This window comes from Acomys russatus, chromosome 17 (genome assembly GCF_903995435.1).
Source record: "Acomys russatus chromosome 17, mAcoRus1.1, whole genome shotgun sequence".
NCBI classification, from domain to species: domain Eukaryota; kingdom Metazoa; phylum Chordata; class Mammalia; order Rodentia; family Muridae; genus Acomys; species Acomys russatus.
The window spans coordinates 24803289-24827242 of NC_067153.1; the positions used below are offsets into that span (position 1 = coordinate 24803289).

The 23954-nt window shown below is 40.0% G+C and overlaps 1 protein-coding gene across 2 annotated transcripts; it reads left to right on the plus strand.

The window, feature by feature from the left end:
* Nucleotides 1-23362, plus strand: Tatdn1 (TatD DNase domain containing 1). Of its 2 annotated transcripts, XM_051159629.1 has the most exons (11): nucleotides 1-63; nucleotides 2173-2222; nucleotides 4757-4820; nucleotides 6195-6338; nucleotides 6431-6473; nucleotides 11397-11482; nucleotides 11569-11609; nucleotides 14334-14410; nucleotides 18532-18602; nucleotides 19564-19690; nucleotides 23225-23362. In XM_051159629.1, the coding sequence occupies exons 1-11, from the start codon at nucleotides 24-26 to the stop codon at nucleotides 23319-23321; spliced, it is 840 nt and encodes a 279-aa protein (XP_051015586.1). In that variant the 5' UTR covers nucleotides 1-23; the 3' UTR covers nucleotides 23322-23362. The 2 variants fall into 2 exon arrangements, with proteins under 2 accessions (XP_051015586.1, XP_051015585.1); XM_051159628.1 differs by lacking the exons at nucleotides 4757-4820; nucleotides 6195-6338; nucleotides 6431-6473 and having other exon boundaries at nucleotides 4-63.
* The last annotated feature ends 592 nt before the right edge of the window (nucleotides 23363-23954 follow it).

A 23954-nucleotide genomic window follows, 5' to 3' on the forward strand; every position in this document is an offset into this window, starting at 1 on the left:
TTGGTATCAACCTAACAGATCCTATGTTCAGAGGAATTTATAGGGGAGTGCAGAAGCATCATGGTGAATGTCTCTTTTACTAACGTAACTTCTACGAAGACAAATGTTCTGCCTCAAAGAGATGCTGAAAAGCATAATCCACTCTTCAAACTGAAATGTTGAAGAACTCTGTGTAGCTAGATGCAAGTCTAAAAGCCCAGCACTCAGAAGTTGAGGAAGGAGAATAGCAAGTTTGAGGCTAGCCTGAGCTACATAGTAAGAACTTGTTTCAAAAACAAAACAAAAACAAAGCAAAACCCTCATCATTATATGTCAGATAGAACAATAACCTAAGTCAGCATTGTTTTGAACAACAGGGCATGCAACCCAACAGTTACTGTGAGCATCAGTTTATCAAGTTCTTAAGAAGCATTTCCAGGGGCTATAGACAGCTCAGTAGTTAAGAGCACTTAACTACTTATAACCCAACTCCAGAGCCGCTGACACCCTCTTCTGGTTTCTGACATGTGCATTCATGTGCACATACCCACATGTACACACACACACACACACACACACACACACACAAAATTAAAAATTAAATCTTTTGGAAAGGAAACATTTTCAGCCAAGGACAAAGTATAGTGTAATAGAAGAAAGGTGTGTTGCTGTCTTTGCCCACCTTCCCTTCTCCCTTTTCCACCTGTGTCTACTTAGAGACCTAGTGTGCAGGTGGCACAGAGAGTTGTATCTTAATGATTAAGTATAGGCTTCACAGAAGCAAGTGGGGTGTATTATCATGTAAGTTCATTTCCTCTCCAGTCCTAAAATACACTCGGGCACTGATACGAGCTTAGACAAGTGCTGCATCACTGGCTGTCTGTCCCCCCCCCCCCCCACGGCCATGTATAAGCCTGTTTGTTAGATGAGAGGTGACTAAGCAGGAAATGGTGGACACCAAATTTTAAAAGCAGAATGTCTGCAATAGATGTGTCTGTGCACACTGCCTAAGAAGAGTGCCTGTGCTCTATGTATGTGCAAACAGGAGTGCTGGCTTTGTGCTTGAGGATGAAAGAGTTCCATACCTTAGTCACCTATGTCACAAACTGACCTTATCGAGCTTCTCTAGGTGGTGATGGGTGGCATTCCTGAGCACAGGCAATGTTCCTGTCGCTTGAAGGAAGAAAACCAAATGATTTCCCAGGTCTCGCTTTAACACTTACCTCTTCTACTTCATCTAGACGTTTGGATGCTATTCTTATGTTACTTACATAATAAAGTTAGCTATTGAGTACACTACATCCTGCTTCCCTTGCCTTTGTAGCGCTCAGACTTCATGCTTTGCTGTTGCATGTCTAAATGTTTGTGTTTATGATATGAATTATTCAGTAGTCAATTCTCACTACTTCTGCAGTTTATAGTCCATACTCAGTATAAATTAACTAAGGTGACTTTTTCTCAATTGAATTCTATTTATAGTTACTCTGATACTTAAGTGTGAAATTAATAATCAGGTTTTTGTATTTTATTTTGCTGCCCATTTGTTTCTGGCCCTAACTCTGGGTTGGGCAGATGGCTCATTGTAGAAAGCACCTGCTGTGCAAAGCATGAAATCCTGAGTTTGGATCCTCAGCCTCCATGTTAAAGCTAAGAGCAGTAGCATGTGCCCAGCCACGTGTGTCAGAGAGACAGGTGGATCCTGGGGTCTTTCTATCTGAAATAGTGAGCTCCACGTTCAGTGAGAGCCTCAATTATAACCTACACACACACACACACACACACACACACACACACACACGAATACAAGTTTCTGATACAAGGCACATCACTTGATTTGTAGTCATTGAGTTTTTATTTATTTATTTATTTATTTATTTCATCTTTAATTTGGACCTCTTGACTCCTACCATTTTCTCTTTTTTTGATCAACAAAAATACAAAACTATTAATTATTCAGTTTCTTGTTATATATATATTTTTTAAAGTTTTGCAACTCTAGTTTTACTGTTACAAGTAAATCGCTGATTTGCCTGAGTTAGTAGATGATTGTTTTGTGCATTTTTGGATTAAGGAGAGATAAAAATATAGATGTGTAATTATAGATAATATCTATATTTACATATATACATATACACAAACACACACACATATATGTTTACCAAGTTTTCTTAATATGTGATTTTTCTTACACAGATGACCTACAAGATGTAATAGAGAGAGCTATCCAGATTGGTGTTGAAAAGGTAACACCTGAATTTTGTTACTGTTAAATTCTTTGTAAATTTTAGTTAAAATGCTGCAAAGTAAAAGAGAAAGAGCCAACAGCACATCCTTAGTGTCTATTTCAATGTGTAAAATAAGCAAGTTAATAGAAATAGTTATTTTGTTCACTGCTATTTATGATGCACAATCCTCGGGGATATCATCAGAAATGTGACAAAATGTGATAGAAAAAAATAAACCCATAACAAGTGCTAGTCTTAAAGACAACCTTCAATAAATGTCACAATCTCACTTGGCATATGTTGGGAACAGTCATCAAAAACACGCATGTGCTACCACACATAGCTGTAGGTGTACCATGAGACAACTGAGAAAATGCTGCAGGTTTTTTGTTTTTTGTTTGTTTGTTTGTTTGTTTCAAGACAGAGTTTCTCTGTGTAGCCTTGGCTGTCCTGAAGTCGTTTGTAGACCAGGTTGCCCTCTGGTCTCAAGCCTGCCTCTGCCTTCCCGGGTGCTGGGATTACAGGTGGGCACCATTACATCTAGCTAAAATCCCTTTAGTTTTAACAGTAATAAAATACTTACAAGTTTTTAGAGTTCTAATAAGAAATTGAACATTGACTAGCCTAAGTCATATTCTTCAAGTTAGTATTTCTCTAAATTAGTTATACAATTGCCAGACAAGCCTGCACATACAAAAAATAGTTGTATTCCATAGCATACTTTCAGTTTTGCTTCTAAGTTAAACACACTGTTCTAAAATATGACATACGAGTTAAATAAATTCTGCAGTCTCCAGCCCTAAGATTATATTGATTATTCAAAAGTAATGAGAAAGTTCTATGAACTTAGCTTGCACCATATGTTCACTCCATCATGTCGTCACGTGTATCTAATGTTTTCTGCAAGTACTGAAGTATCAGCCTCCTGAATTACCTGTGTCAGCAAGTGGAGTTTACTCATTTCTAACTGAGCACACACATGTGTAAACGAGAGACAGAGACAATAGGACAGAGGCAGATTTCACCTGAACGTACTGAGTTTGTCACCAGCAGTTATGCCCTGGTAATTAGAAGAATGGTTTTGACATCACAGACATGGCTTCCAGCCCCAGCTTCCTCCTTCATAGCTTTGAAACTTGAGATATTCTATATTTCAGTTTTCTCATCCATAAAAATGAATGTTCTAAAAGTATTTACGAGCACTGTTGTGAGTGTTAAAAGAAAATACTGAGTATGAACAAGCCCTCATGATGTATGTGATGGCACCAGCACTGCCGGGCCTGGAGAGTGTACACTGGAGAGGAGCCCGCGGCCTAGCCGTGCCCTTCCTTTCTTAGACTATCTGGAGAAGGTGTAGGACATAAATGGATTTGGTTAGAAACTGTTGAACAACAGCATTGATGTTCTGTGTGTGAGCAGCTGGTCTAGTTTTCAAGAATTGGGTAAGATTAGTAGAATGGTTCTCCTGATACCTTAAATTTTTCTTAAGCCCTAGTTCTTAACTGTGCCTGTATATTCCCTGCATAGATGCTTGGTGGCTGGTCACACTAGAGGTTATGTCGCTGTATGACAGTGCCTGTTTCTCACATGCAATTCCACCTTTGTTTTGTGTGTATTCTCTTCGTGTGCGCCTACAATGAACTCTTCACTTTAGCGCAGAGAGACCTCAAAGCATGTTTAAAAAAAAATAACTAATCAGTATCCTTAAATCACCCTTTAGAAAATGGTGCATCAAGTGACTGTAATGGCTTTCTGAAGTATGCTGATTCCCCAAGAGCCATGATGAATTCCTTACAGAGCATTGTCACTACATTAATGTATCCATTTTTTATTTAGAACCCCTCTGCTTTCTCTAGTATTACCCTCTAAAAAAAGCTTTTATGTGGGTTGTATCCATTGTATGTTATTTTAGGAATTAGAGCAGAAATATTTTAAATAGCAAGTCATTTTAGAATATGATAAACTCTTAACATAAACAGTATATTTTAATGAAAAACACCCACTTCCCAAACAAACCTTAGCAGCCAGGGATTATGCTGCACTCTGTCAAGTGTCTGACTGCCCAGGAAGACTGCTGCCTTTGCATGTCTGCTGGGATACTGTGCCCCAAGTAGCATCTGGCTGACCTCCCTGGACACTAGAGACTGAATGAAACTGAAAAAGATGAAAAGCCTATTGGTATTCTCTCAGAAGTTGTTTTCATCTCCTGGAGTTCCCAGCCCATCCCTGGAGACCTGTTAAATTAATCAACTTTTCAGTTATTAATTTACATGAGCATTGATTTCAGTGAACAGAATTCTGACCTGGCCAGTCTTTAGCTAGTTTGTCTTCTGCAACATATAAATTGTGTCCTCAAGAGACTTGGAGTTGGTCTCTAATGGAGACAAACATGAATGCACGTTACTGTTCAGCACAGGACTCCTGTGGAAGGGTGTGTGTGGAGAGGAGCTGGGGAGCACTCCGTAGAGGTGCTCCTCCCTATGGGAGGTGTTTGGGGAGCAACTGCTGACGGTCTCGTGGGGTTCAGCTTCTTTTTCTTCTTGCCATTTCAGTTTATGATCACAGGTGGAAGCCTACAAGACAGTAAAGATGCACTGCAGTTGGCACAAACAAATGGTACCCTCTTATTACTTTTACCAAATGTGAATTAATTATGAAGGAGGCTTTCTGAGAACTGTTTAAGGTACAAATACAGTGAATCCTGACTATAGAAATGGCAGGAAAATAGATTGATTTCAGTGGAACATGCTTAAGATGACAAAGTTTAGAGTACTCTTTGGTATATCAGACGTTTAGTATAATCTTGTAGTACTTAACAAAGAGTGTTATTCAGTAAATAAGAATAAAGTAATTGTTATCGTCAACTAACTCTGATGTAAAGCTTTTATGTCCATATTTTAATGTTCGATATGAATTTTTATTTAAAATCTTTTAACTTAATTGTTATCGAACATTTATTTTCTGAATCAGGCTTTGTGTAAGGCTCCAGGAATTTAAGTAATAATATGATATACCAATCATAAGGCTAGAGAGATAGCTCAGTACACTCTAGCAGAGGACTCCAGTTCAGTTCCCAGCACCCACAAGGGCAGCTCAAGGAATGTCGCATCGTTTTTTGGACACTCTCCAACATACACACTAACAAAATTAAAATATGCTGTGCTTCAGGTGCTCACTTCATGCTCATACATTTCATACTTATTTAAAATCTTTTTGTCTTGTTTTTGTTTTTCGAGACAGGGTTTCTCTGTGTAGCCTTGACTGTCCTGGGCTCACTTTGTAGACCAGGCTGGCCTCGAACTCACAGAGATCAGCCTGCCGTTGCCTCCTGAGAGCTGGGATTAAAGGCGCCTGGCTCAAGCTTCATTCTTTATTAGCAAAAGAAATCCCCCTTTCCCACTTTTTAAGTCACTCCTACTATTAACCTTTTAAAATTTTTAAAATTATTTTTATGGTACGCCTCTCCCTCCTGCGCCCCGTGTGTGTGTCAGTTGTGCACATGAGAGAAAGATGTCAGATCTCTGTGGAGCTGTAGTACAGGCAGTTGTGAGCTGTCTGACACAAGAACCAAACTCTAGCCCTCTGCAAAAGCAGTGCACACTTTTAACTGTCTCCAGTCTCCACTGCTGACCTCTTCAAGGCAGCTACACTGTCGTGGTTGTATTAAATACAGGAATTGTGATGGTCATGGAAACAGTAAATATGAAAGATAAAAGTAGATGATATTTTAAAATCATTTTACTTCCATCCTAACATGCTTGATAAATGACTACCTTTGGAAAGAGTTGAATTGACTGTTAATACATGAAGGCAATTTTTATATGCATGTCCCACTTTTAACATATTTTTTAAAATGTCGTTTGATTAATGTACATATTCTGGACATTTGAATTGTTTATAGCACCAAAATCAGTTGAAATTACTTTGCTATATTAAGTATTAACATGAAAAATATTCTGAAACTAACATTAAAATGCAATTTTCTGTTAGATATGTTTTTCAGTACAGTCGGGTGCCATCCCACGCGGTGCGATGAGTTTGAAAAGCATGGCCCTGACCGTTACGTAGCAGGACTGCTGAGCCTCGCTGAGAACAACAAGGGCAGAGTGGTAGCCATAGGGGAGTGTGGGCTTGGTGAGTGCCGGCCTTGCCACTTAACACTGCTTTGAAAACAACTACTTGGTATGTTCAAATCCTGAATTATTATTATTCTTTATCTTTTAAAGATTTTGACCGACTTCAGTTTTGTCCCAAAGATACTCAGCTCAAGTAAGGAAATTTGTTGACTTTAAAAATGGTTGTAAACTCCTAAGAATGATTTTTATTTTTCCAAAATAACATTGATTGAACAATGTTAGATATCAAAGTCTGTTTGTTATCCCTGGCATTTATCAAAAACGAAACAAAGTCCATACATATTTGCATGTACTTAATAATCTACAACTGATTAACCACTGGATTCTATTTGAATGGTAAAATAAAAGGGACACATATTATACAGACTTTTTGGTGGTGGCAGCAATAGGTATGTTTATGCACAAACCATCCACCCTTGGGCCATTGTAGTTTCTTATGCATGAAGGATAATCTGGATCAAATCACCTCTTAATAAATTTTGTCATTTGATTGGGGAGTGTGCATCCATGCCACCTGATGCCACCTGAGGGACTTTCCACATTATAACAGCCAGGAACGTTCGAGGCATTACGAGCTCTGTCTCTTGAACACCAGGTAATCAGTTCACGGAACCTGAAAAGTTCACAGACTCACCCTGGGACAGATGTGCATTGCTCTTAGCAGCTTCTCGGGCCATTCTCCCACTGCAGTGTCCTCCTGGGCCAGGATGAGCCTCTGAGCAGTAACTGGCAAGCCTCAGCACATGACAGTGCTGTTGCAGAGCCTCGCAGGATTACCTCCCTGTGTGACTTTTCTTCTAGAGTTAAAAGTGATTCTCAAAAGCAACCTAAATACTCAGACTTTGTTCCATGAAAGTGTTGATAGTGTAAATTCTGTTTACTTCTCTGAAGATGACTTCCATCACCATGTATAGCAGGGTGTAGATTATGCTATAGCACACATCAGATGTCCAAGTGCCAGGCCATAATAGAGCTGACCTAGGTCTATTCTGTCAATGATTTCTGAGTGCCTCTTGAATGTGATAAGAGTAAGGCTTGGTTCTTTGGCCTTTATAGATAAGAGGGTCCATAAATAATTGTAGTAGGCCAGTAAGCAATGTCAAGAAGGTGCATGCACTTGAGGACTTGTGTTCAATTCCTACCACTACCACTAAAAATAAAAAGTGGTAGGAGAGGGCAGGACAGCCATTTAGGTGGAATCTGGGAAGTCTTTTAAGATGGCAGCATAAGCTAAGAACAGACTAAGGTGAAAACGCTGATAAGATAGATCAGCTGACAGTTTTTAATGAGGTTTGAAAATGTCTAAAGTAGTAATAGTCTCATTTGGATTATTGCCAAGGAGACAGCTGGGAACCCATGTACCACCTTGCAGTCCCCTGGCACCGGCTAACCTGTTGTGTGTCCATCAGTTTCAGTATACTTACTAAGTGTACATGCATGTGTGTGTGCATATGAAGACCAGATGTCAATCCTGGATATCATTCCTCGGGAGCTGTCCATCTTATCTTGAGACAGGGTCCCTCACTAGGACCTGGGGCTCTTTTACATTAATGTTCCTGGATATCAGACTCGGGCGCACGGCAAGCTCTTTAGCTACCAAGCCACATCTCCAGCCCCTTGATTCTTTTCTCCTCTTTCTTTTTTTTTTTTTTTTTTTTTTTTTTTTTTTTTTTTTTTTTTTGAGACAAGGTCTTCCTATTGCCCTGGTTGACCTGGAACTCACTATGTAAACTCACCAAAATCCTCTTGCCTCTGCCTCCTGAGTTCTGGAGTTAAAGGCATGCACTACCATCCCTGGCTTTGACGTAAATTTTGTAGCATGTGAAACATTAACCTACTATATGATCTGGTGGTTTTATAAAAACATTTTTTTTGTTTTGTTTTAAATGTATACTAGGTATCATGTATGAGAAATAGTGAGTAGGTGCACTTGTAATGGGTTACAGAGCACTGTCCACAGTGAGCAGGCCTGGCCTGGGCTGTTGGTCTTTATACATCTCAGTGTCCTCACTGTTAGCATGAGGTTGCCAATGCCCATCTTTCTTCAGTATCTGATAGGTAAAGCCATAGTGCCATACCTGGACAGATTCAGTACTCAATAATTATGGCTTCTAATGAAAAATACAGCTGTGGCTTTTGCTGAAGGTTTTTGAAAAATGCTTTAAAAATTATGTCTTTGCATATGCAAAAGGAAGTTAGAAGAGGGTGCCAGATCCCCTGTGGCCACAGTTATAGATGGTTGTGAGCCACCATGTGTGTGCTGGAGACTGAATAAATACTGCTCTTCCTCAAGAACAGCCAGTGTTCTTAACCACCGAGCCATCTCTCTGGCCCCGAGAAGTGCTTTGTTAAAGAAGAAGAAGACAGAGCAAAGAATAAAATCAAGGGAAAGGCCTGACTGGGTTATGGAGAGTTTATCTCTTGAGTCATAGCAGTATTTCCAACTTCAACATTTTCTTTCTTTTGCTTATTAGAGCTCTGTCTTCTTGTGTAGGAGGAATTTGCTCTAGGCAGAGTCTCTCTCTCTCTCTCTCTCTCTCTCTCTCTCTCTCTTCCTCCCCTCCCTTCCCCCTCCCACCCACCTGTTTGCTTATTTTTTTCCATTAATTTATTTAATCACTTTGCAGCCTGTTCACAGCCCCCTCCCTCCTCTCCTCCCAGACCCACCCTCACACCCTCTTCCCCCATGCCCCAGTAGAAGGGTGGCCCCCCATGGGTACCAGCCCACCCTAGCACATCAAGTTGCAGTAGGACTAAGTGCATCCTCTCCTGCTGAGGCCAGACAAGGCAGGCTCTGGGCATTTTTCTTGGAACTTGAAAATGTTAATATTATGTACGGTTTTTTTTGTTTTGTTTTGTTTTGTTTTTTTAAAGCAGAATGATCCTTAGGATACTTAGGGACCCTGGAAAAGGGTTGAGGCCATCCAGGCTGTCCACCAGCTGGGAGAGGTCACTCACTGGGTTTTGGAGCGCCTCAGTCCTATTGGTAACAGCTGCTGCTGACGATGACTTTTTCAAGCTGTCTGTTGACCCAAGCTGTAAGAAGCAGTGATTAAACCAGAGTAAATCAAAGCTTTGATAAATTGGTCAGATGTTAATCAATAAGAATTTTCATTTATGAACCGGAAAAAATTGTAAGTAAAATAAACAGAGAAGGCTTTGACAGTTGTCAGTTCCTGCTCTGAAGCATGTTATTCAGTGGTTGGTTTATTTGTTTTCCCTTTAAAGACACTAGTTATTTGATATTATATATATTTGTCATCCTTTTTGTACTGTTAGAGTGTTTTGATTTGCCACATGGAAATTTTCTTTCTCAAGATTATTTGTGTGAGGGAGCATGCATTCCAAGTCATGCATGTGGAGGTCAGACCACAGCTTTGTGGACTTAGTTCTTGAACTCTACTTTGGTGTGAGCTCTGGGAATTAACTCAGGGGTCAGCCTTTCATCACCATGCAGCAAGTGCCTTTACCTACTGACCCAGCTCTCCAGCCCCCACATGACTTCTTAAACATTTATTTTTCTGTGTATGAATGTTTTCCCTGCATCTGTCTACACACGTGTGCAGTACCAGCAAAGACCAGAAGAGGGCATCAGATTCCCTGGAACAGGAGTTACAGATGGTTGTGAGGCATCATGTCAGTGCTGGGAAGTGAACTTCTGTCCTCTGGAAAGGTAGCCAGTGCTTTTAACCACTGAGCCATCTCTCTAGATCCTCCCCAACACACACACACACACACACACACACACACACACACACACACACACACACACACACACACACACACACACACACTATAAAACTCTCAGGGCACATTATATGTGTTTCTTATTCTTAATGAATTATACCTTTCCCTATTCTGTGTAGAAAGCTCCTTTCTTATAGAACTGTGTGGCGCTATGCCATAGTGACTTGGTTGAGTGCTGGGCCATGGAGCTGTGCATGGTGAGCACATGGACACCATTGTCTGTGGTGTGTAGCTGGAGCTACCTGCTTGGTCACATTTACACGGTGACAGAGCACACTAGATGTTAGCACATATACTACTACTTTAGTGGCTAGTAATAATTCTTGGGGTTGTTTTGGAAACAGGTTTCCTGTGGCCTAGGTTAGCCTCAAACTAATTGGGTAGTTGAAGATCACCTTAAATTTCTGATCATCTGTCTCCACCTCCCAGGTGCTCAAATTTTAGTCCCCGATCTACCATACTTGTTTTCAGGGATGCTGGGGATTCAATGGACTCTGCCCATTTGGCACTGTCCCCATCCCACGACTAGTAATTATTTTTTAATCTTTTTTTTTTAATTTAAATAATTTATCCAGATTACATTTCGATTGTTTTCCCCTCACTTGTATCTTCCCATTCCCCTCTCCCTCCCTCCCTCTTTCATCCTTTTCCCCTCCCCTAGGTCTGTGACAGAAGGGGACCTCCTCCCCCACCATATGATCAAGCCTATCAGGTCTCATCCAGCTAGCCTGCTTACCCTCCACTACTAGTAATTCTTAATCTTTCCTTCCAAGTTCGGGTGTTTCCTAACCTGAAAATGTCCTCACTTTAACTGAAGCAAGATTACTTTTGCCTATTCTGGCCCCAGCAGACTCTGAAGAGGTGATTTACTTAAGGCACAGAGCACCAATTTTAGATGGAAAGACAGTGCACACTATGAAAATAAGTTTGTGATCCTGTCAATGAGGCACCCCTCTCCAGAAGGTAACTGGCAACAAAGAACCTGCTCTTTTTAATATCTCAATTCACTATTATTATAGTGCCATTTCCAGATAATAAAATTCCTTTGGCTAAGAATTATTTGATGAGAAGAGACTTGATACCCTATGAGCATATACAAGGGGAGGTAATCCCCCTCAGGAACAGTCATAGGGGAGGGGAATAATGGGAAAATGGGGAGGAGGGAAGAATGGGAGGATACAAGGGATGGGACAAACATTGAGATGTAACAAGAATAAATTAATAAAAAAAATTTTTTTCAAAAGAATTATTTGATGTGTCTCATGCTAAAATAAGAATTTTAGTGTGGAAATTATTTTGCATTGTGCAGATATTTTGAAAAACAATTTGAACTGTCAGAACAAACACAATTACCAATGTTTCTTCATTGTCGAAACTCACATGCTGAGTTCTTGGGTGAGTAAAAAATAGAAATATCATTATAAATTTAAAACTGTGAGGTAATTAGGCTACTTGCCTGACTTCTTTTTTTTAATTTACAGATATTATGAGAAGAAATAGAGATCGGTGTGTGGGTGGAGTGGTAAGTATAAAATAATTGTTTAAATATGGGCTATAGAAAACTGTCTTTGTTACTAAGGTTGACTTCAGCTAATTCAGTTACCAAAAGTAAAGTTATTGAGTCTTTTAGTTGAAAGACACGTAAATTTACTGTTAGATTTATGAGCCAGATGGTGTACAAACAAAAAACACTTTTAGTTACACTTCTTTTGCTCATACAAGAATGAGTACCAAATTCTACTTACAAGAAGCAAATGTGAATTTTTGGGAGTTTTTGTTTGTTTTGTTTTTGGGGTTTTTGTTGTTTGTTGCAACTCACTCTGTAGACCAGGCTGGCCTCAAACTCACAGAGCTCCACTTGCCTCTGCCTTCCACGTGCTGGGATTAAAGGCGAGCACCACCACCAACTGGGCCAAATGTATTCTGTCTTCTGTCACCGCATCCCTTTCCTGAGAGCCATCCTTTACTGTTCTATTTAAGGGAAACATAAACCAATTTTTATAATGTCTTGAAATATTTCATTGTTTCCTTCAAGTTTTCTTTTCTAACTTGCTAGCTAGTAGTCACTCTTTTTACTCTCATGTACAGGCTCATCCTCCATGATGTGTATTCTGCTCCTAATGTTTCTTGTGTGGTTGTTTCAGTCATTACTCGAGACATTTCCTATAATCATTCTCTACTGTCACTCGGCGGTGATGTCTGAGGTAGTGATTTCAAGTTGGTTTGGACCATAGGCTCGAGTAGATAATCTGCCTTAAAGTGTTGCTCATATATACAAAATTTCATATATAATTTCAAGAGAGGTTCAGTGACCATCTTTTGGGGTCGTTTAGGTATTTACATTTTTATTTATGTATTTAAATCACAGTTCCCCTGTTCCAGTCAAGGGCAAGGGTCTAACCCTGAGCATTTACTGTGATACCTATGCTGCTTTGCTTGGACACTTTTACATATTTTCTTTTTTGAAAATTTAAGGAATGCACTTGTACTTTTGAGTATATTTAATGTGTGTATTTAAGTATACCTATGTGCCATGGTGTTTGTGTGAAGGTCAGAGGACAACTTGCAGAAGTTGGCTTTCTCCTTCCACCATGTGGGTCTCAGGAATTGAAGGCTTAGGACCTTCACCCACTGAGTCATCTTGCTGACCCTCATGTATTTTTCAAGCCTTCCCTCTGCTTGGTGTTGCACCGCACTAATGGTAGGTGTGTGTTTTCTATTGCTGTCACGTTAGTGTTACTTTCACATCTTCTCTGGTTTACTGACTGTGCTCTGTAATTTTCACTTTAGGAGATATACTTAGGAACTGAGAAAGGTTTGTTCTGCTTTTGTTGTTTGAGACAGGGCTTCTCTGTGTAGCCCTGGCTGTCCTGGACTCACTCTGTAGACCAGGCTAGCCTCTGCCTCCTGAGTGCTGGGATTAAAGGTGTGTGTGCAGCACGCCGGGCTGAGAAAGGTTTTAATTAATACCCTGGGGCATTACTGATGGATGGCATTTATTGTCATTTCTAGACTCCGTGTCTCATTCATTTCCTTTATTTCTAATAAGGCTTTACTTGGATTAGTCTGTAATTTCAAAAAGTTAATACCAGGAACAGCAAAGGCGAACAAAATGTTTGGCTTTAATAAAAGAAATTGCCAAACAAAACATTAATAACTAGTTCTCTAAACTGGCTTATAGGAAATCACATTCAAATCATCTTTATATTGTTTTTTTTTTTTTTTTTTTTCCCAGTTCACTGGAAGTGCTGAGGGCTTAGCACCTTCACCCAGTGAATCACCTTGCTAACCCTAGAATATTTTCAAGGCTTTCCTCTGCTTGGCGTTGCAGCTCTTGCAGGCAGCTGTATAACGTGGCTGAGACCATGTCATCCCTGGACAGTGGCGACGTGGCCTCATGTGTAAAGGAGTGTTGCTCTTATTATTGCTTTGGATTATATACATGCACCTAAAGCAAGGGAAAGATAAGACAGCAGGCCTCTTTCCTGTTCAGCTGACGTGGGTAGCCTAACAATTGTCCTTTTATTTTTTCACTTTTATTTTGTTACACACTCTAAAAAACAGCAAGCACCTGCTGACTGTGCTTCCAGGCTCACAACTGACATTTTAAAAGCAATGTTCTCACCATTGTATAGAGCTTCTTAGAACTTACCTCTTAATGATCAGCCATCTCTCTTCTAAAAGAGAGGGATCCTCTAAAATAGAGAAGTGCGCTGGAATTTTCAAAATATTTTAACTGTTAAGATGTGCAGACCTTTCCTCCTCCTGTTAAGTACATAGCTCCCAGGGAGGGCGCGACTGGGAGATGAGGGAAGGGGCTACAGTTGGGATGTAAAGTGAATAAATTAAAACTTAAAAATTAAAAAAAAAAAGAAAGGAGGAAAGAAAAAAGAATATGGTGCCCTTTCCTGTGTCCTTCTGAGAGAGTCTGCAAGGGAGGGTGACATAGAGACATGTCCTCAGGCAGCCACAGAGAAACCTTAGACAACTAACTTCTTGCTTTGTGTCACCAAAATAATGGCAGGTTGGGATTATCAAGTCTGGTTTGAAAGAAAACCATTTTAAGTGCTACCACACTAAAAGCCCTGCGAATCAAAACATCTCCCCCCCCCCCTCTCTCACACACACACGATATATATATATATATATATACATACATACATGTATGTCTTTTGCTTAGGAAGTATATCAATGCTATTGTGGATTTTAAGATTATTAGAATAAAATTATATGTTTATATCCCTAGGTACATTCATTTGATGGTACGAAGGAAGCAGCAGCTGCTTTGATTGACTTGGACCTTTATATAGGATTTAATGGTTGGTACGTTCTCAGATTTCCTTAATTTTTATATTAGCAGATTTCTTAAATTGTCTTGTTAGAGTTTATTAGCGTTTGTAGTTTTGTATTGATCCTTAAGAATTTTAGTAACAACAACAACAACAAAAAATTTTAGTAACTACTTATGTAAGAATTTAAATAGTAGGTTGTTGTGATGGTTGTTAATGCTATTACACTGCATTCTAATAATGGAAACAAGGTGCGTTGAGGTCAGCAACTGACTTTTTTTAGCAATCCAGATTGCTCTTAGGTTATTTCATGGTTATAGCATTCATGCTCACAGCGTTTTATGTAATGCACACATGCTGGCCATGGGAAAAGAGTATTCTATGACAGTCATTTGTTTATTTCTTAGGCCACAGAAGTTAGGAAACAGGTGTAAAGTTACCCCAAGTGTGAGAACCTGTCCCCTGGCTCACTGCTTGATGACCTTTCCTCCGTAACTCCACACTAAACTTCAACCTCACAAGTCAGCCAGTACAGCAAGGTTCTGGCCTTGTTTGCTGTCAGCTATGTCAGCATTTTCTACAGTGTGGCCCTTACAGTGAGTGCTGGTGGCATTAGGTATAAATTCCTAGGGAAGCAGAATGGTGGCATTGCTTGTTCCTATAGACACAGCTCAGTGTGATTCTTTCCTAAGTACTGGTTAAGCTTATAAACTGACAGTCAGCCAAAGCATACACATAGTGATTAAGTCCAGCATACTAAAAGATGCAGGAACAGTTAGTGCTTCCTCCCGAGCATGCCTCCATTCCAGTCAGTGTTGCAGAGGCAAGTGCTTGGGTCTTTACTGCCGTACAGCTGTGCAATATGTATATATTACCAGCTCAGATGCCTGCCTTTGTCCATGTCCTTAAGACACACCCCCCACTTCCTCTGTCCCCCGTCTTCCTTCCATTGTTGTTTCAGGCCTCTGGGTTTTATGAGCTTCACTGTGTCTGGATTCACGTGGTGAACAATGCTCACTTTTCATGGGCCACTCTGTTTTCCTGGAGTAACTGGCCCAGCATGGCAGTGTCACAAGCCTGTACTCTCCTAACCCAGGAGGCTGAAGCAGGGGGATCCTGAGTTGGAAGCTGGCCTGGGCTACATAGTGAGTCACTGTTTCAAAACACTAGTTGAGGCTCCCTAGCACTTCCTGTAGCTCCACACAAATGCCTTATCTGGCTTTCTCCACAGGAAGCCTACTCAGTTAGTTCCAGGCCCTGCTATTTGCTCAAACTCCTCTCCCTTCTGTGACAGAAGCCCATATTTTTACTTCTCAAGTTGTTCCTTTAGTGTTGTTCTGAAACAGCCTCTCTTTAGAGCAGGCTGGCTGGGAACCATATAGATGAGGATGAGCCTCACTACCCCTGCTGCCTCAGCCTTCCAGTGCTGGGAGTACAGACGTCAGCTACCACACTGTCATGTCTGGTTTGGTAAACATTCTTTGCTTCAAGAAAATTCTCATGAAAAGTAACTTTTTCTTTTTAGATTTTTGCATGTTTGGAAATGGATTTATTTATTCCTAAAAGTATACTTGGACAGTTAATGAAAGGAAGGGGAACCCACTTTTGTTTCTCCAGAGGTAGTGTCCAGTGCTGGTGGCATCTGATTGCTACTCAGAACCCCAGTCCTTTCCCTGTGACCTACGGTGCCTTTCCTGTATACGATTTAGACCAGTTTATATGAGATCTCACAAAAATGTGTTTTGCTATTTGGAGACTTTATTGTTTTGGTCACTCACCCTGCTACTCTGGTAGTGGCTCTTTACAGCTGAAGCCACTTGTTTGTAGACAGGGTCTCTCTGTGTAGCCTCGGCTGTCCTGGACTCAATCTGCAGACCAGGCTGGCCTTGAACTCAGAGATCCACCTGCCTCTGCTTCCCCAACTGCTGGGATTATAGGTGTGCAGCAACACCTTGCCTGGCACCATTTTTTTTAATCACTCCTAGGAATATCCTTTTTCTTTCTTTTGAGGGTGGAGAAGACAGCTCAGAAATGGTAACTGGTATTATTTTTCCTATAATTTCCATTTCTACTTTATCAGTTTCCAAAATTTGGCTTATTTTCAACTTTTTAAAATGAAGTATACTTGTTTTCACTTCTATCCCTAAAGTTCTCTCATATACCATAGTTTTGATAGATGAAGTGTTGGAAGTCATTTTTAAATTGTTCTGTTGCTTTTATCTTGCTTCTGTTTCCCTCATGGGGTTGGCCTCTTATGATGGGGACTTTCTTCAAATGCCAGGCAGTCCTTTGATGTTTAGGGAAGGAAAAAAAAAAAAGTTGGACATAGTGGCACATGCCTACCAAGAAGCTGAAGTAAGCATTTAAAAGACTAGCCTCAACAGTTACAAGGCAAGTTTGAGACCAGCCTTGGCTACATGAAATCTTATCACAAATAAACAACTTTTTGGAAGCGCTAGGTGAGCCAATCAACTGGCACATTCAGATAACAGCTCGACAGTTGATTCTCACATGTGCTTTTGTAAGGACATTTTTCTGGATTTTTTCTCTAGAAGGGTGTCCCATGATCTTTGGTAAAAAAGTAGGGTAGGAATTTGTAAACGTACATGGCAAGTGTTCTGGAGCAGAGTGAGATAACAGGGGCGGGTGTTCTTCAGTGCTGTTCCTGCTCTGCTGTGTTGTTTTCTTTACCTATCCTGAGTCACAGGTCATCTGTGTACCTCAGCAGTTCTCTGCCCAGACCTTTCAAACCATTACTGTTCCCTCCCCTGCCCTAGCTCAGCAGTCTGAGTACCTAGTTCTGGAATGTTTCTTGGGTCTCTTTCTTTGGGCCTATAATATTTGGGTCACTTGGCACTCATGTTTGCTTTCCTACAATGAGTTGGGGTACCAGGCATCTACTAATTTCACCAAAAAATGTTGGGTGAGGTGGTTATCCAGGGACAGTAAGAAGATCAGTTACAGGGTCAAGAAAATGGGGATGAGCAGCCAAAGCATGTCCGATTGCTAGGCAGGGGAACTACAGTGTAAGAGACATGCCATTCCCAGAGACTGAGGCAGGGGACTGCCACTACAGCATGGGTTTCCAAAGGCAGCTAAGTGCCAGGTGGGGTTATTGGTTCTAACACATGTAACCACTGTGCTGGGACTTAGTGGGTAGGAGGCTGTGCTGACGTGAGGGGCTGTCTAAGAGATTTCTGCTTCCTGTTTAGTTCAGCTACAAACCTAAAACTGTTATGTCTTCCCAGTGAATTTGTGATTATGTATGTATTTTTAAATATAAGGACAGTATGTCTCATCACATTGAATGCTGATTCATTCCAAAACGAGCTAAAGGCTCATGGGTGCTGGGTGAGCAGGCAGAAGGGTGGACCTCCATGCCATAGGCATAGCTGAGAAGGTAACCATCAGTGCTACTGCATAGACACTGCATCATCGCATGCTAACCACAGCAGGTTCACTACTTATGGCCATGCCATCCCATTATCCCAAAGCAAGTCTTGAGGCCAAGGCCACAGTCAAGGAGTGGAGTTTGGCCACATGCAATGTGGGTGCAAATATGTAAGTCTGTTATTATAGTGAGGACATGGAAACAGGAATAGTCTGTTTCAGTGACTGAAATTAAGTTTAAAAAGTAAAGTTTATAGCCTTGTGATCATTCTAAATTACACAGATACTTTTAAAAATTTTTACTTAGGGTAATATATAAGGTCTATTAAATGTTCAATTGATAAGTACAAAAAATGACATCCTCATAAAGGCATGAATATTAGTATGTCCCATTCTAACTTGATTGCTACCTCAAACCTTCATGTTAAAGAAGTATCAGGAGCTGGACAGGGTGGGTCAGAGGTTAAGAGCACCTGACTCTGCTGGCTTCTGGAGGTACCCACCACACACAAGGCATTTACATACAACGTGCGTGCATGCCTGTACACACATAAGCAAAAATAACTTTAAAATATCTTTATATGTTACAAAAGAGACAAAGCAGAGGCTGATTTGAAGCTGACTGTAATATGGGCTCTGTGAAGGCTAAGAATGTACTTTCTAAAGTATATTAAGAACAAAACCCTTTGTGGCTTTGTAACTTTTAAGGATCTCTTATATTTAAAGATTATTCACTAAATATCATTTTAAAATATTGTTTTCAAGCTCACTCAAAACTGAAGCTAACTTGGAGGTTCTGAAATCAATACCTAGTGAAAAACTAATGATTGAGACAGGTAAGCAGATGTTCCCCTAATTTCAAGTTTCATATTAAACTGTGTCCCCCCTCCTCACAAAAACTAGGGGACATATGACAACTAGTTTCAATCTCAATATATGTTTCTCCCCACAGATTTCTGGAGGTTATTATTGATGAAAAAGTAGTTACACAGATTATTTTTATTTTCAGTTTAGGTAAGCTTCAAAACTTATAAAAGATGACAGAATTTGTGATCACTAGAGTCTGTGTTTATGAATATTTAACGAATCCTCTAAGCAGTTTATGTAAGTTTTCAGATACTCTTTTATGGAGGTTTATAGCCCTCTAAAACAAACTGCAGCCACTGAAATCAGGGGCTTTGGTATAAGGATTTGAGAATGTTAGCTCTTAAAATAAGTTTAAAAGCTCAGACTTCAACCTATCCCCTGTAACTCAAAAAACTGATGTTTTATTCAATTCTGTAGACTGAGCCACTCTTGGGAAATTGATTTTATTTCCTTAGGCAGTCACAAAAATGATTTTTATTGAAAGTACAATATCTGTATAATGTGCAAGCTGCTCGCAAAGAAATATCAGGGAAACAACTCAATGTCAGAACGTTTTGCCTGGCATCCCATTACTGGGAGACAAACAGCTATTCATAACCACACTTTCACATGCAGGAGCGGTACACAGAACAGTCTAACTATTAGAGCATCTCAGTGATACTTCTTGGACATTTAGGTTTTTTTCTTCCCAAAGCATGTCATACACTAGCCATATTAGTAAAGAAATAAAGTATATAAAAATCAGTCTTTAAAGTGCAGCTTGGGGCTTTATGCTTTTCTTAGAACTTTTTTCTGTTGCATTAATTTTTGCCATTTTGGAAGTTACATAATGGCTTGTGATTTCAGGCTATATACTAGTGTGATGTTCATGAAAAAGATTTAGAAAAGCAAATTCCTTAACACTTTTCTCTCTCCTTCCCTCAACTCTAGATGCACCTTGGTGTGGAGTTAAAAGTACACATGCTGGGTCAAAATACATAAAAACTTCATTTCCTACCAAAAAGAAATGGGAAAAAGGGTACTGCTTAAAAGACAGAAATGAGCCCTGCCATATAATGTAAGTTGCTTTGCTTGAATGGACTTCACAGCTGTTAGAGATAACCACAACGGCCATGTAATGGGGCGGGGGGGGGGGCAGGGGGAGCCCCAACATCCTAGTCAGACTCAGGTTCCCGTGAGTTAGCACTTCGGTTAGTGAGAAGCCATTGGCACTGGACCCAAAGTCAGAGACCATTTGAATAGTAGTTTGGAAAGACATGCGCCTCCACTGACTGCCCTGTCATCTCCTAGGTTCCCATCTTTTAAATCCAAATGATTTTACTTCCTCAGTGAGAAATCTGTGGCTCTAGTCCTTTGTCACTTTGTAGGAAAAAGAAAAGCCCTGTAAGCTTGCCACAGAATTGTCTAATGCACACTTTCTGCTGCTGTTCATAACCAGTTGGCTGACCTCCAGTTAAGAGGTATCTGCGTGTTAAATATGGACAACAGCAGCAAGCAGGGAGGTAACAACGGTTCTTTAAGCCTCACAGTGAAATGGCAAGTGGTAGGATGTCCCTTCCTCAACAACCCCTGCCCCCTCCCCTACATAGTAATCCAGAACAGGATATATGTAGACAGCTGAGGAGAATCTCAGAGCAAACAGGGGAAGTTGGTCATATCATTGTATGGGCACTTATCCAAAGTCAATCTAGATTATATTGGTTTAGTTCAGTTTCCCACTGTTGGCTTGCCTCTAACATTATATAAAGATTAGTATCAGATTGTTTTTGTTAGACTAATGTCTTGAAATGTGCCTTTAAGAAAGTAATTTGTAATAAATATGACATCTAAAATTCAGCATGCAGAGAAGTCAGTTAAAGCACACACTTATATACACACACACACGTATGTATGTATGGACTTTTCTTTAACATGTTGGTTTTAGCAAAGAGTTTTGAACTGATCCTTTAAAACCTGAAGCAAGGACTTTTATATTCTGCTTGCTAAAACATCACTTTTGATTTTTTTTAATGGAGGAATTTGAAGATTCTTTTAGAAGACATTATTTCTCATAATTCTTTGACAGCCTAAGGAGACACTAGAGACCCTGAGACAATAAAGACAAGAAGCTGTTGTTCTGCTAGCCACCTGGCAAATACACTCACTATCTGGAGGATGTAGTACCAATGTATGTTTTCTGTACTGCCTTGATGCTTTGTAAACTAGCAGCTGTTGGCTTTAGCTGCAAATCTGCAAGACAAAATTTCAAGGAGTTGTTAATGCAGACTTAAGAACTGAAATTGTGCATCAGCCTGCCCTGCAGTTAGCTAAGTGGCAGAGCTTGGGAAAATCAGCATTTGTAAGCTCCAAGTGTCAACATTTCACAGAGATCTGCTCTGACAATTCTTGTCAACTTCTACTGCACTGAGCTATCCATCTCAGCTATTGCCATATAGTTTTTCTTTCCTTTAGGCTATAAATTTCTTGAAGTACATTTTGGGGCTCCTGCTGTGTCAGGAAAGGTACAAGTTACTGAGGCTAGCTAGAAGCAGCAGTTCTTATCATCACATACCCATGGGTTTTGGATAAGGGACATCTGCTCCCTGGAGCAGACAAGTCCAAGACAGTAAGCTGCTTCAGAGGTGTCACTCTATGACTGACTTGCGAGTTAGCAACTGTCTGCCTGAAGGAGCACGCTTTACTAACGGGGACGTTTAGCTGTTCATTAAACATGCCTGGGAGTCAGGTCAGGTAAAGATAGCCATCTCGGGCAAAGGCAGCCTGTAGACAAGCCTGGCAGTGTCAGGGAAACAATGTACTCAGTGTGCTGAAAGTAGGATGATGAGGTGAGTGGAAGAGAAATCTGGGACAGCAAAGTGAGACCAGATCCTTGGGGCCTTGCTAGCTTTAATACTGTAGACTGTATCATGACCCAAAGAGACTAAAGCAAAAGAACAATGATTTTTGTTGGAGTCAGGGTCTGATGTAGCCCAAGCAGCTTAGAGGTTGCTATACAGCAGCAGGTGACCATGGAATCCCTAATCCCCCTAGTTCCATCTCCCAGGTGTTGGGGTTAATCTTGAATCAACATGTCTACATCTAATTTTTTTCAAACTTAACTGCTCATCATTTCAATACTGCAAGGCTTTGATGCCTGTGCCTAGTGTAACAGCGTCACAATAGGCGCTGGGAGATGGCTCAGAGACTAAGGGCACTTGGAGAGAACCTGAGCTATGTTATAGGTGGTCAGCTCACAACCACCTATAACTCCAGCTCCAGGGGAATCTGGTCCCTGCACTCATACACGTAGACACACACATACACACACATGTACACACACACACACACACACACACACACACCACAGAGTAATTGAAAAAAATTATAAGTGCCACAATAAGCAAAAGCATTAAATCCCCTAGAATGCTATACTTAAAAGTAACTAACTGCAGGTTTATGTCCCTGGAGCTACAGAAAAACACACTGGACACAAAAGGGCTGCTCAGGTTGCTGAATTACTGGCTTGCTAAACAGAGTGCTCTATTAAGCACCATTGATTTTAACTAATCTGAATAGTAAATGGCTCTGCTGCCCAGTCTTAAGCAGAGCAGCTGTGCCCTTGGCCACTTTTCTGTCAACAACAGTACTCCTTAGGAGTGCACTCTGAGTTCACAGCACAAAACTGCATTTCAATGTTTCAGTGTTGACAGGTTTTCTTTTGTCAGTATCTGTATCAAGCAAAGCTTTTGTGTCATACTGAGAATTTTAAAAATTCCAGCTAATTGTAAATCCCCATCCCTATTTATTTTTGGTCTTGTTAGGATACTCATAAAGGGAGCAAAAAGACAAGGAATATTTAAAGATTTAATTTGAACTACAACTTTTTTATCCATGTATAAAAACTACCTACAGATAATATTGCTAGGAAACCACTATGTTGTTTGGGCAAAGAAACAAAGAGGGGCCTCTGGGCTCTTCTCTCTACTCTGAGGAAAAAGCCAGAGCCCCTCCCAGACCTACACCTTCTGCCCTTGTCATCGTGTATTAGTGTGCACACAAACGTTCCTGGCTGTCTGTTAAAGACTAGTTCAGTAAGCAGTGCCTTTCAGATGTTTTGGTCCTAATTTCCCTAATACCATTTTATTAATAAGTATATGCATATATACTTACATATTGATTTTTACTTCTATATATAAAATATAGTTATATGGTAAATAGTAAAACAAGTAAATATAGATAAACCTAAAGTAGAAAGGTACTTACGTAACCTGTATTATGTGCAGTATACATTTCATTTTTAAGATGCTCATGATCCAGTACAAATGTGCTATGACCTAGCATTTTAAAGGACTCATATCCACTGTGACAATTCCATTAGTGGTGCTCTTACATGACCATGGTTTTTGCTTTCTTTATATTTAAGTTAGCTCCAGAACTTTCTAATTGCCAGTAATTGTTGATGTTTTCCTGCTGACACTAACAACTTGAATAACTCTTAAACTCCCTTAGAAGAGCTACTAGTGTAAGATCGTCTCCTACATAGGAAAAGGTGATTATATACCTTTACAACAATATAGTCTTAGTAAATTGATCCCTTTGTGCTTTGTTTTAGTCAAATATTGGAGATAATGTCAGCAGTAAGAGAAGAAGATCCACTGGAATTAGCCAACACGCTATATAACAACACCATTAAAATATTTTTTTCCTGATACTTGATTTGTGTTTTCTTTTTATGATGTGGAATTTCACAGTAAGATTGTGAGCTTCATTAAGGAAGTCTTTGTAGCCATTTTAGAAGGAGGTAACCCTGCACATTGCAGTTTGCAGACCAGCACTGAGTAGGCTGTTTAATGCCTTAGTTAACAGCGACCTTTTCATTGTGTGATCTCATTGCAAGTCTGAAAGGACAGTTTTATGACATCACTGCAAACACAGTGAGGTTTCTACCTAAAACTTAGCACATCTTGGTTTATATCAAAATTTAGTTGACAAGAGGCCTATTTGTCAATTCTCAGTCTCTGACTTGTAACTTTTGAACCCAGTTCTAAGTTGCAGCTCAGATTTGAAGTTTTTCAGTTGCTTCTAGCAAGTTATCTTTCCTTAGTTTTAGAAAACATTTTACTCTTTCTTTTTAAAATTACTTTACCTCGTCTTTAATTTTATACCAAAGTCCCTTTATTTTGCATTTTCATTTTCCGGCTCATTTTAACAAAAAACTAGAGTCCAGCATTAGATATATTCTAATTTCATGGAGGAATCTTTGGCACAACTGACGCACCGTATGATCACTATCTCTATTAAAAAGTTATTTGTTCAAATTTTGTCATAAAAACGTGAAAACA